The 13119-nt window shown below is 45.6% G+C and overlaps 1 protein-coding gene across 1 annotated transcript; it reads right to left on the bottom strand.

Moving 5' to 3' along the window:
- Positions 1-2227: 2227 nt before the first annotated feature.
- On the bottom strand, positions 2228-12256 carry KCNA1 (potassium voltage-gated channel subfamily A member 1). The gene is made up of 3 exons (XM_077178428.1): positions 11729-12256; positions 11431-11616; positions 2228-10699 (listed from the first exon to the last, which is right to left on the bottom strand). The coding sequence occupies exon 3, from the start codon at positions 10264-10266 to the stop codon at positions 8791-8793; it is 1476 nt and encodes a 491-aa protein (XP_077034543.1). The 5' UTR covers positions 10267-10699; positions 11431-11616; positions 11729-12256; the 3' UTR covers positions 2228-8790.
- Between the last annotated feature and the right edge of the window lie 863 nt (positions 12257-13119).

Raw genomic sequence — 13119 nt, 5'->3', positions numbered from 1 at the left:
TTCTGCAGCCTTCTGAGGGGAAAAGACACAACCCTGTTTACTCCTGTGGACTCTGGGTTACTTCAAGAGCCTGTATCTGGCTGTTGCAGGCCAGAGCAGCTGCACTTGGGAACAGCTCTGAATCAGATGTCTGACCTGTTCTGGCAGTCACACCATCTAACTTCAACTGCCATCCTGAAGGCTCTTGCTCCAGATGCTGCAGAGGATGGGATGGGCAACACCCTAACACTAGGGAAGGGTGCACCCATCAGAAAAGTTTGGTTTTGCTTTCAGAGCTAAAAGTTGTTTTATGGCTTGGAGGAATTTTAGGATTCCTATTGACTGAAGAATAAAGACCTGCGTGGCAAGAGAGTGCATATTCACACCTGTGATCCACAGGATTCCATAAAGCAATTGTTTTGTAGGCACTAATCAAAACAGTACGCAAAAACTGATCAACTTCCAAGATTAACTGCCAGATAAATCAAATTTATGTTGAAATCAATATTATACAAAGAAGGAAATGGGAAAATAGCACCTTGTTACTGAATGGACTCAGTTCCTCTCTGTATTGGAAGTCTGCTGAATTATTGCTCCTCTTAGAACACACTTGCCAGAGCAGCTGAAGAAAAAAGGAGCTTATTCCATGGATCCTCATGTCTGTTACCTAAGATATATCTACAGAGACACATTTTTTCCCCTCAGTGTAGGATGCTTTAGAAAGAACTTATATAGGAGGTGGCTTGGTGTAACCAAAGGAAGGACTCAGCACACAACTTGTAAATTATGCAGTATAAAATACAAGATAGGAGGATTTGCATTTTGGGGTAAAAAAATCCCACACATTTACTTTTGAGATTAAGGGATTAACACAGAACACAGTGTTGGTTGGTTGGACTTTTTTTGTTGTGTTTTTTTTTTATTATTATTATTATGTTTTGGGGTTTTTTTGATGTTGTTGTTTTTTGGGTTTTTTATTGGTTGGTTGGTTGGTTGGGTTTTTTTGGGTTTTTTTATGGAGTGATTTTAGAGGTCAAAATCATGTCCTAGGACCTGGTCCTGAATGCACAAAGTTTCAACAGGAAATAATAGGAGCTTTGCTAAGAGCAAATGGGAGAAGATTGCTGCTGCAGAGATCATAAACAAGCTTTTTTTGGTTTGGGTTGGGTTTTTCTAAACACAAAGAAGAGAAATAAAGAAGCAATGAGACTTTAGACACACCTAGAGCCAGCAAAACTCAATGACAGTGATCACCTCCTTGACCACCACAAAGCAGCCAACAGCAGACAAACAGCTTGGACCAGACCCATTTAAGATCACTTCAAATCCTTACTAACAACTCAACAAAACAATTTCAGACAGTTCGTAAGTGATATTCAATCAACTGACTAAACACTCAAAGCTATTGATGAACGAGGGTTTAATTGACAAAAGCTTTTCTCGACTAAGAAGTCAGGCAATAAAATCACAGGAGAGGCCACACAAAATGTTCTGCCTCGTGTAAGGTCAGAATATTTTCACTTCATTTCACCAACGTGTGATCAGCACTCTGTGTGCATCCCACTGTTGGAAACTGCCCCTATCTCCAAAAAAACCCATCTCTAGGTGGACTCCCAGCACACAACAGCTTTGGCACAAAATAATGACCATGTATGTCATTGCCTCCTTTGTGAACACCGCAACACTGGGACATGGCATGTGTGGCTCTCCCGGCACGCTCTGCATGAAACACGCCATGATAAAGCAATTTTCCATGGAAAACAACATCAACTCACTTGGATTTGCTGACATCCAACCCAACCCAAAGCCCATGGTCAGTCCCACAGTGGTTTGAAACCTGGTTACAAGTCTGCACTCAGATTATAATGTTAATTAATACCCACAAACCTTTGGAGGGTGCAGTCAGTGCTCACGGCCAGTAGGTTTAACGTGATTATGAGTTTTGGTGGGACTTAGTGATGTCTCAGTACTGAGTGCAGCACAGTTTGGCCCCAGAACATTATGCAGGGCTATGTCCAAAGCCTGCACAAACCAAACCTTTGGATTAATTGCTCTGTAAAGCTTGAGTAATCATTTACAAGCCTCTCAAAGCCCACAGCCACATTTCCCACTCACTGCATTGCCATTTCTTCTACCACTCAATAGGAAAACCATCAATAAAGCAACCATTAATTTCAGACAGAGCTGGCCAATAGTGACAGCAGAGAAACCAGACTCCAGAAAATAACCAGACAGATTAAAACCTGGGTAAGATCCTTAAAAATTATCTTTAATTGATGCCAAGTATGAACAGATGAACGAGTACAGAAGCAGGTAAAATTGCATAGATGAAAACTATGCATTTCAAATAGTTCAAAAACTCATAACATCAGATGTTCTAAAAATGGTAAGTCAAACAATTTCACTATTTGGAAGTAAAATGAGCTGTAATGTGACAATGAAGTACATACTTCACCCAAAGTATAAGCAATTGGTAAATGGTGGAAATAAGTACAGCTGTGTCAGCTTAAATGGTTTGTTGCCCTGATGGTGCACTTTCATATGGAGACTATTCAGTTTATATCTTTCACATTGGCAATATTTGATCTTTAAAGTCAGAGCTATGTCTGAGAGGCCATTTACAGTTCTATTGACCGTGTTAGTTATTCATTTCAAACCGACATACTGCAAAAACCACAATGTTTTACATGTAAAGGAAAGGAAAAAAAATATTTCATCATACCAGGTTATAGGTAAGGGTTTGCTGAATTTAGTCATAAAAATATCATTTTTACTTTTGTACAAAAGTAAAATATACATTTGATCCCAATTACATTATAGAAATGTCACTGAAACAATAACATGGATCAAAGACTGATGCACCTAAAGGAACTGAATGCAACGTTTTCATTTTATTATAGAAACTAGAAATGGATGATGATTTTTTTTAATATATAGCTTGTAGTGACATTTGCTAGAGCCTGTGAACAGGTGAAATATACAGAATTACACAGATATTAACAGAAACCTTGAGACAAATTTCAGTTAAGACCTCAGTTTCATTTTATTTCCTTTGAAAATATCAAAGCATGCTATGCCTTGACAGCATAAATTGTTGACCTCACTGGTGGCAAGTTCACCTGTACTGAGTGAAACTGTAGAACACCCTGAAGTTTTTTTTTTTTTTTTTTTGCAGATACAAATACTGACTCCTTTAAGAATACTTGATAAGCATTTCAGGAAAAAGAAATTCCCTACACCTGATTAAGTAAAGCCAGAACAGAAAACAGAAAAAGAAGCTCAGCCTGAATTAAGTCCAACCAAAACTGAAGTGTAGGTCCCTGATTAAAGAATCTCAGAAAAGGAGCCTGTTCCAGACTTGCAGGAGGCAGGTCTGGGACAAACTTGCCCTGCTGTGCAATTGCAAGGACAGCTTTCCAGTTCCGTCCAGGTCTGTGGCTGCCGAGGCTAAATCACACCTTGGAGCTGACTCTGCATCCCTGTGAGTCTGAAATTACTCTGAGGATCACTATCATCAGGCTGCTGGAAGCCTACAGGATCAGACCATTCCTGGAAAAGCTGCAGTACCTCCCTCTTCTTCAGGTTAGGGGAAAAGATTAATCCAGAATGGCACCCCTCAAGCAATAGTTATCAAGCTAGTATTTGGAAAGGAATACATTCTCTCCATGTATTGCATATGTAGGCAGAAGATTTTGTTCTAAAATACAACTTTCCACCTTTTTCTAATAAATTTCTGATGTTCCTGACCTAGTGTTGGTTGTGTTTTTTTAATAAATGTACGTATAAGAAACTGCACTGTTCAAGTGTGGACTGTGGAAAAGTGAAACTCGCCCTCAGCTCCTTAAAATCAGCAGGTTTTGAGGTTCCACTTGGGCTGCAGCTCTCTCACAGTAGAAACTAACTTCCTGTACTTCTGCCTAATGAAAACAATTGTCCCTTGGTATCGGAAAAACCCTGTCAATACAAGTTGCCACTGCTACTGTTGTCAGTTTGGGCAGCTGCAGCTATAATGAATGACACACGGCTGATTTGTTAAGAAGGGTCTGATCTCTGAAATCTCTGCGTGGGCAAAAACCACTGCTGCAAACAAGAGGACTTTGGCTGAATTTTGTCCTGTCTCCAGTGCTTCATTCTGTCTCACAAGTGCTAGTCCATGTGACTAACAGTACATCAGGCTAGCACCTGTGCAGTTCTGTAAAGTGGAAATTAATTTCCTTGGGCCGCAATTGCTTCCTCAAAGGCAGCAGTGGTGTAAACCAGGAACAAAAGGAGGGACTCACCAGAACCGCACCAGGATCAAGTGTTAGTTTTCCCCTCAGTAAGCCAGGCTGTGAATCTGCAGCACTCGTGTACCAAGAGTTTTGGTGCACATGGGCACCCCCTGTACAATGGGGTCACTTCCAGTACATCTAATGATTACTACAGGCTTATCTGTCTGAATGGGCTTGTGAGGCAGATGAGGTAAACTGCATTAAGCCCCATTGTGTTCAGAATTAAAGCAGCCTTAACTCAATTCAGATTTTACTTCCTTTTCAAAAAGAATGACTCCAAATCAGATTAAGGTTGCTTTAATACTGCAACAGAATGTCCATGCTGGGCTTTAAAGCAGTTTAACAAATCTACTTTAAATGCACACCTTTCATTAATTTGGATTAGCTTTCCTGAAGTCTCCGGTGGAGATAAGGCTTAGGATACCCCATGCAGGGAATCTGCATGGGTTTGCTAGTATGCTGTGAACTCACAACCTGGCTAACTGCACCCTAACTTCCTCATGAAGGTGACTAAATCCAGTTCATGGCCTGTGCTGGAGCTGCCACACAGAGAATTGAGCTCTCGGCAGTCTTGCAGCAAGCCCTGGGTTCTGTGAAGGAACAGGGTACAGAGTCCTTCATTTTCACTCTCACCCTTGCCCCTCTGCCTCTCCCTAGTGCTCTAGAGCTAAGTATGGTAGAACCAGATGGGGAATTCTGGCAGGGATACAAGTCTATGGGATTCCTGCCCACTGACTCTCTGCTCCATTCCCGCCTCTGCACTGCAGTGCACTGCTGCCTTGCCCTTGCCAGGTAAATTCCCTCACCCCTTTCCCTGAGTGGACGAAGGAAAAGCTGCACAGGACCAGTTAAGAAGCACAGAGAGGCACGGAGCAGTGGGTGGTGGTGAGGGCGTGGGGAATGACTTCTGGTGGGAAAGCTTTCTTCCCCTCAACAAACTAAAGACTGCCATATCCACTGGGTTCCCTGTCCAGCATAACGTGGACATCACTTCCAGGAGGTCCCTACCAATGGAATTCTTTCGGAGAAGCACCACACTGGCCATCAGCTCATTTCCAGTCCTCTTCCAGTTACATAAAAATCCCCTTAGAATCCACGTGTAGCAAAAAGAAACATAAGGGCCAAAAGGAAAAAAAAAAAAATATATATATTATATATATATATAAAGAAAAGAAAGAAATAAAGAAATAGAAAAAGGGATGCTTGCTGATAAGAGCAGGCAGTTTGTTAAGTGCACCTTCAGGCCCACAAAGACATTTCAGCACTCCCATGTAAAGGGAGTAAGAACCTTGTTTTTGTTATTTTTTTGTGTCAAACTTGTCAAAAATGCATGCCTATGCTACATGAGATTAATTCCTGTACTCCATATGGGTTGAGATCCTTTGCAGTGAGCTATAAATGGACAAAGCAACATTCAGGCTCCCCAAACCATGAGTTCTTATGATCCGTCCCAGTCTCTTGACAAAGAATCGCTGCATGAAGCACTTTTCTCTGTGCATAAGCAGAATGATCATCACTCTGCACATTAAATTAAGGTGTGCACACCCAGCTGGGGCAGAAGGTACCCAAGTGAGGCCTCATCTCCCAAATGCATCCTTCTGATCATCGGTCCCATAGCACTGAATTGATTATTGCTGTTTAGTTTAGCCAGATGGTGGTTTTATAAGCTGAGTGCAGCATTCAAGTCCATTTTGATATCAGAAGTCATATCCTGTGATTCAAGAGTTTGGGAATATCAGGACCACTGGCATTTAACAGGGAGAGAGGTGTACAAAGGGCAAGGGCGTGAGCAGGGGACAGGAAAGAAGCTTTACAACATCTACCTAGATGATGTAATACCCTGCTTTATTTGATACTTTGCACTTCTTGCAGGAATTGTAGCTCCTTCAGTTCTTGATATTTCTCATCACTACGATTCACAGAAGTCACACAGTGAGAAATGAAGTCAAGTCTTTCTGAAAACCTGGCAGGTCAAGCTTGTGCGTAACTGCAGAGTTAGGGTTGGCTTTTAAGTGCTTTGATTTTATTTTATATATACATGTGCCTGCATATGTATGTGACACACACAGGAGCAGACATACATGTATATATATATATTTATACACATATATACATATATCAGAAAGATAGGGGAGGAAAGGATCTGTACACCATGGAAGGAGATGTGTTCAACAGCAGTTGGCCACATGCTAAGTGCAGAATGAAGATCCTCAACTTTGTCCATTTGAAAAATTGAGATTAATGCCTATATGTTTGTTCAGATCTTCCAGGGCCTAGTAGTCAAGGCTGGCATGTTGCAGAAGATATCTTCTCCTAGCATTGCTTCCCTCACCAGGAAATGATGGAAGTACAGCAAGATCAGAGACCAGGAAGAAGAATATGGTTCAAAGGCTGTGATGGGATTTAAGATCTGAAAGAGGATGGAGCAGACAGGGAAGGGAGAGCCCGGCAAAGCCTTTCCCATCTACCTACTGGGGAACCTAAGGGAAAGAAGAGCACAGTCCTCCAGTCTGGTTGCCTGACTGGGCGATGCCCAGGCTCCCATTCCTCCTGCGCCCTGCCTTACAGGGACAAGCTGCCAAAGAGCCACCTCAGGGAAAAGAAGGGCTGGTACAGTGATGGCAGTGATGCCTTTATGAACAACTGGGGAAATCTGAAGCTTTGCATGCACACAACTAGGAGTTATTTGGCAGAAGCTAATGCAGAGCCTGGCAGCATCAGCCTAGCTAGGGATGGAAAGTATTCCACGGGCACCGGTGATCTCTGCCTGCCTCTTCTGCATCCCTCTCACTCACACTTGATCTTTCTATCCCTAAACCTTTCCATGCTGTACCAGTAGACAGCACAGGACACTCCTGACACACAGGATTGACTCCTCATCCTTTCCCTCAGTGTCTCTGATCCACTCAGTTCCTGGAGGCACTTTCAGCAGTTGTGGGGGGTGTAAGATAAAGGCACTGCGCAACTCTCTCAATCAATCTGCTGGGTCTCTTCAGTGAGTTTTGGGGGGGATACAAAAAAGTCTCAACTGATGACTGCAAAAGAAACCAGCTGCTGCAATTCGGATGCATGTAATAGATAAGTTTCATTTACATTCTGAGAATGCACCAAAAAGCATGCATCTGCACCTTTCATCTATAGAGGATACTAGGTTTTTAAAGGTTGCTATATATAACTTGACTTGTTAGTTTTCCATATAGCTTTCCCTTTAAGGGATGGGATATGTTCCTTTCTGACAACACCTGGACAAAAGCCAACACACTTCCCTGAGCAATGCAGGAAACAATCAGGTTTCTCTAATCAGTTCATTCAGGCCCTCAGTCTATCAAGCACTTTTTTTTTGTTTTTATTGTTATCATTATAGTTGTTATTATCATCATCATCATCATCATTATTATTATTATTATTATTATCATTGAATTCATGCACTAATTAATTCAAGTTACACTTTAATCAAATAGGCCATAATGCTGAATATTTGAACATGCTTTGATCTCCAAAAGTTATTGTTCCCCTTTGACTAACATACGCACTTAAATACAGTACTTTAAATTACTAGTCAACGATTTAATAAATTAAGGAGTGCACTTCTGGTGAATGCAAATCAAAAAGAAAAAGAAAAGAAATGAAAAAAGATAAGAGAAAGGACCTATTTTTAGAAGATTCAGTTCAAACGAAAGCTTATCCGCTATTGACTGAGGTAACGTTTCAAGCATGCGATCATAAAATAAATAGTATCAAATTCAAACATGCTTATATTAAACTCCATTGTGCTATCTTGCAACAGAGGGGCTTTAAGTTTTGTATCCAGTTCCAAACGGGGAGCGGGGGCAAAGTGTGTTTCTATCATCTGCATGTGAGAGGACTTAGCAGCATTGCAGATGTTTTGTCTTCAGTTTTGTTTGTTATTCTCCTTTTAGGATATTTCTTCTACGGACAGCAAAAGAGGGTTTTTTAATAAGGTGCTGTGTGGATCTGTAGGTTGGAAGGATGGAATCTTTCACAGAGGGGGCGGAAGGAAAATTTGCACTCCTTCATAAACACCGTGGCAAATGCTTGCCACAAGTTTTGGCTGATCTTTTTGTACTATTATTATCTGATGCACTGTCTTGCAACTGTGTAGTTTTGCAGAATATTTTTACTGGAATCCATGCATATGCTTAATAGCTCTAAAAACTGTCTTGCTTAGTTTAAGATAGCTTTATCCAAATAAAAGAAAAGTAAAAAAAAAACAAAAAGAGGAGATAGGAGAGGAAATGTTTAGGTCTACATCATAACGGCTTAAAACTAAACTAGTTCAAATGGTTATAATTTGCCAGGTGGAAAATAGTTTTTTTTTTGAAAATAAACAAAATTTTATCTTTCATGGATCCTGGAAGCTTCTTTATTGCAGAGCAAAGATTTGCAATGCAACAATGCATTTACGAGGTAAATAAAGCATTCAAAGACTATCAGTAAAGCATCTACAAAGTGTGACTGTGTCACTAAAGTCTTCAAGCTGTGAGTGGGGATTTTGTTTTGGGTTTTTTTGTTTGTTTGTTTAAACATCAGTCAGCAGCTTGCTTTTATTAACGCAGTTTTGGTTGGCTACAGTGCAGTTGCCAGTTCTGAGATTAGCCTCTCTAAAATTGTCTATGCTATTATTCATATCCTCTTCGATTTCCATGTACTCAGATTTGCTGATTGTGGAGGAGCTGCGGCGACTGAGATCACTGTCAGATGCTAAATTAGGGGAGCTAACGTGAAGTAACTGAGCCTGTTCTTCCCCTTCTGTTTCTCGGTGGTAGAAGTAGTTGAAGTTGGACACGATGACAGGTACAGGCAGGGCAATTGTCAGCACACCAGCGATGGCACACAAGGAGCCTACGATTTTGCCTCCAATTGTCACAGGGTACATGTCACCATAGCCCACAGTGGTCATGGATACCACCGCCCACCAGAAAGCATCAGGGATACTTGTGAAATGAGACTCAGGTTCTTCAGCCTCAGCAAAATATACCGCACTAGAGAACAAAATCACCCCAATGAAGAGGAAGAAGATTAGTAAACCTAGCTCTCTCATACTTGCTTTGAGGGTCTGTCCCAAAATCTGGAGGCCCTTAGAGTGCCGGGAGAGTTTGAAGATTCGAAAGACTCTTACCAGTCTGATGACTCTCAGGATGGCCAAGGAGGTGGCCTGCTCTCCTTTCTGAGTCCCCTCCCGCTCAGCCATCTCAGTGCCCAGGGTGATGAAGTAAGGGATGATGGCCACAATGTCAATGAAGTTCATTATGTTCTTGAAGAAATCAGTCTTGCTAGGGCAAGCAAAGAAGCGCACCACCAGCTCAAAGGAGAACCAGATGATGCATAGGGTCTCCACAACAAAGAAGGGATCTGTGAAGATGTTGGATTTGTAGACCTGGGTGGTGTTGTCAGTGCGATGCACTGTGTACTCCTTGTCCTCCTTCAGCTCAGGTAATGTCTCTAGGCAGAAGATCACTATGGAGATGAGGATGACCATGACAGAGACTATGGCAATAACCCTTGCCGGCCCAGAGCTCTCTGGGTACTCAAAGAGGAGCCACACTTGGCGCTGGTACTCCCCCTCCGGCAAGGGTCTCTCCTCATCTTTAATGAATCCTTCATCTTCTCGGAACTTCTCCATGGCCTCCTCGCCCAGCTCATAAAATTTTATCTCCTCAGAGAACATGTCCAGGGGGACATTGACAGGCCGGCGGAGCCGCCCCCCAGACTGGTAGTAGTAGAGGATGGCATCAAAGCTGGGCCGGTTGCGGTCAAAGAAGTACTCGTTGCGCAAGGGGTCAAAGTACCTCATGCGCTTCTTGGGGTTGCCCAGCAGTGTGTTGGGGAATTGGGCTAAAGTCTTCAGCTGTGTCTCGAAGCGCAGTCCCGCAATGTTTATCACCACGCGCTCACAGCACTCGTGGTCGTCGTGGGCAGCGGGCTGGTAGCTATCCTGGGGGTGGCCAGGTAGCGCAGAAGTCTCATCCATGTTCTCTCCAGCCATCACGGTCATGGTGGCACAGAGGAAAGGGGACCAAGGGGCAGGGGAGAAAGTGAGGGAAAGGGAGAAGGAGGAGGATGGAGAAGCACAGATAGACCCAGGGCGGTTCAAGGTGGGGGGGGTTGAGGGGGTTGAGCTGGGGAGCTTGAGGAAGGGGTGGAATGGAGCCTAAAGGATGGAAATACCCAAAAGGGGAAAAGAGAGGCGGGATAAAGGGAGAGGCATCAGGGATGATGGGAGGGTGAAGAAAGAGGGAAGAAGTACCTTTAGGGGGGGCAGAGGGCAGGTAAGGTGAGGGGTCCTGTCCCCCACACCGGGAGGCTGAAGGTCTATGGAGTGTACCCCCAGGCTGGGGTTCCCCTCCCCAGCCGTCTCCTTTAGGCTTTAACTCGATCCGTCCACTTTTCTTGCCGGCTTGACCATCGCTGCAGCTGCTGCCACGAAGCTACCACACACACACACACACGCACACGCACATACACATAAAATAAATAAATAAATAAATCACGGGCTGGCTGGGAGGCGAGTCCTTGCAATGCCAACTCAGCAAATTTCCATCACCTGCCTCTTCCTTCCCCCCTCCCACCACCACCACCACTGCCCTGGTCCTCTCCTCTTTTGTGCTGGGGAGGGAGAGAGGGATGGAAACACTCTGCTTTGAAGGCATAAAGCTCACTTGCAGGATGGAGGCTGCCAGGGAAGAGAGAAACAGAATAAACCAGCCCCCAAGCCCCTCCACATACACACACACACTCAGGCGCAATGGATTGGCTTTCACATCAGCAGGAACATCCCGTTCTGCCCACTACAGCAGTACATGTGGAGTTTTACGTGTTCCTACACATCCCTGGACATGCACCAGGGCCTCCAAGGCAGGAAGGTGCCCCGAACTCATCGGGAGGGCTTCCCGGGGAACTTCAGCGGGGTCAGCTCCTGCAAAGGAGGCTCCCGAGCACCGCGCTCCCCGCTGTGGAGACTTAGCTGAGCACTGACAACTTCATCACACCAACTGTAGGGGGGGAGTGGATTAGGAGGGGGGGAGGCAAGGCATCTCCTCTCCTGCTTTGCAGCAGCTAAATGTAACAGAGAGAGACAAGGGGAGGGAGGTCGACATCCCAGACCCAAACCGTCCAAAATCGAGGGTAACATCGGCACGGAGAAGGGGCTTTTCCTTACCTGCTCCGGGTGAGACGCGCTGCTTAGGAGTAGGAGCCAGTGTCGGAATGCGTCAAGTCGCCTTGCAGCAGCATCCAAAAAAAACCAAACCAAAACAAAAACCGCAGCGGCAAACTTAACCCTCCTCCTCCTCTTGCGCCCCTCTTTATAACGCAGCGATCGCTTTACAGGGCTGCCTGCGAGACACTGAAATATTCATACACTGTCTTAGGCTGCACAAGGGCTAGTGGGTTTAATTAGTTTCTGCTGAGAACCGCAGTGGGGGGTGGGGGGTGTGCGTGGAAAGAGTGCAAAGTACCTTTTCCAAAAGGCTTGAGTTAGTCAATAAAATCAAGGAGTCCTTGATAGCTGCTGCCTCTCCAGCTCTCTTGCCTTAGGACAGCTGGAAAAGGAGCCGGGCGCTGAGCAGCGGCGGCGGAGGAGATGTCAGAGCGCCGCAGCCCTGCAGCCGCATCCCCGGAGTCGGTCTTGGCTCGTCCCGGCAGCAGCAGCGGCGGAGGCAGGAGGAGGCAGGAGCTGGACGCGTGTGGCAGGAGCGAGAGTGCAGCTGAATGCATAAGAGCGAGGAGCAAACTCGAGCCATTTCTTGACGCTGCAGTATCAGCAGAAACCTGAGAGCTGTTTGGTGCAGCTCGGGGATCGGGAGGGAGGGGGAGCCGGGGGCCGGAGCCGGCGGAGGAGGGAGGGATGCGCGCTGCCCCCAGGCCGGCCGCCCCCGCACGCTGCACGCCGCGCCCCCGACGCAATGCGGGCGGCCCCGGGATGGGGCTGCGGGATGGGGCTGCGGGAGCCTGCGGGAGCCAGCAGGATCCCGGGCAGCCGGCAGGGGAGGCACGGGCAGCCCGGACAGGTGTGCCGAGCAGCCGCTTCCCGACGCGCCGAGGGACGTCGGGACAGCGCTTGGTGCCCCCTCAGCACCTGCGGCGGAGCGGGGCCGCACATCCCGCACGGACCCCGGCTGCGGTCCCGGAGGGCGGCGGCTGCGCCCGCAATGCCCGGAGCCCCCTTGCCCCGGCCCCCGGCCCGCCTCGGTACCGAAGGGGACTGCGCAACCGGAGCCTCCTGGACACATTGGTGGAGGCTAAATCCCGAGCGGAATGGGTGGAATTGGGAGGGTTAATCGTCAGGCAGGGACAGTGCCCTTTCATGCTGCTTTATCCCACCGAATTCGTTTAATTGATGAATCACATAACTTCGAGATGAAAAAGACCCATTATGTCATCAGCTGGCCTCCCCTGCCAGCACAGGATTGTTCCCCACAGTATATGATCACTTACATTATATAAAAGCCTGCTGCTCACTTTGTCAGGGCGGGAGCGGTGATCAAATACAACCCGTGCCTGTGTAATTTGAAGCACTCCAGAGCTAAGTAACACCAAGTCCGTGTTTAACAGACCTGGTCTCATTAGCTTTCCACTGCATAATACATTATCTTCACTTAAGATCACCACCTTGGCAGTCCAAAAATACTTAACCACCTGACCTCCCTGGTGGTTTCTGTCTCTTCTTCCCTTCTCCTTATTTATTCCCATGTTTTGTTGTTTGGGGTGAGGTTTTTTGATGATGTTGTGGTTTATTTTTAATTTTTTTACTAGAGCAAAAACCATTCTTAAAGTCCTCTACCCCTGGCAGTGCTGCAATCACAGCTAGTTAGCATGCTGCATTCACCAGCCCTATGGAAACATAAGT

Source organism: Agelaius phoeniceus, chromosome 5 (genome assembly GCF_051311805.1).
Source record: "Agelaius phoeniceus isolate bAgePho1 chromosome 5, bAgePho1.hap1, whole genome shotgun sequence".
NCBI lineage: Eukaryota > Metazoa > Chordata > Aves > Passeriformes > Icteridae > Agelaius > Agelaius phoeniceus.
The sequence above is the reverse complement of the archived record's forward strand: the minus strand, read 5'-3'. Positions and strand labels throughout refer to the sequence as shown.

What these genes read in the sequence shown, in the direction of transcription:
- KCNA1 (XM_077178428.1), bottom strand. Translation starts at nt 10,266, where the DNA reads ATGACCGTGATGGCTGGAGAGAACATGGATGAGACTTCTGCGCTACCT.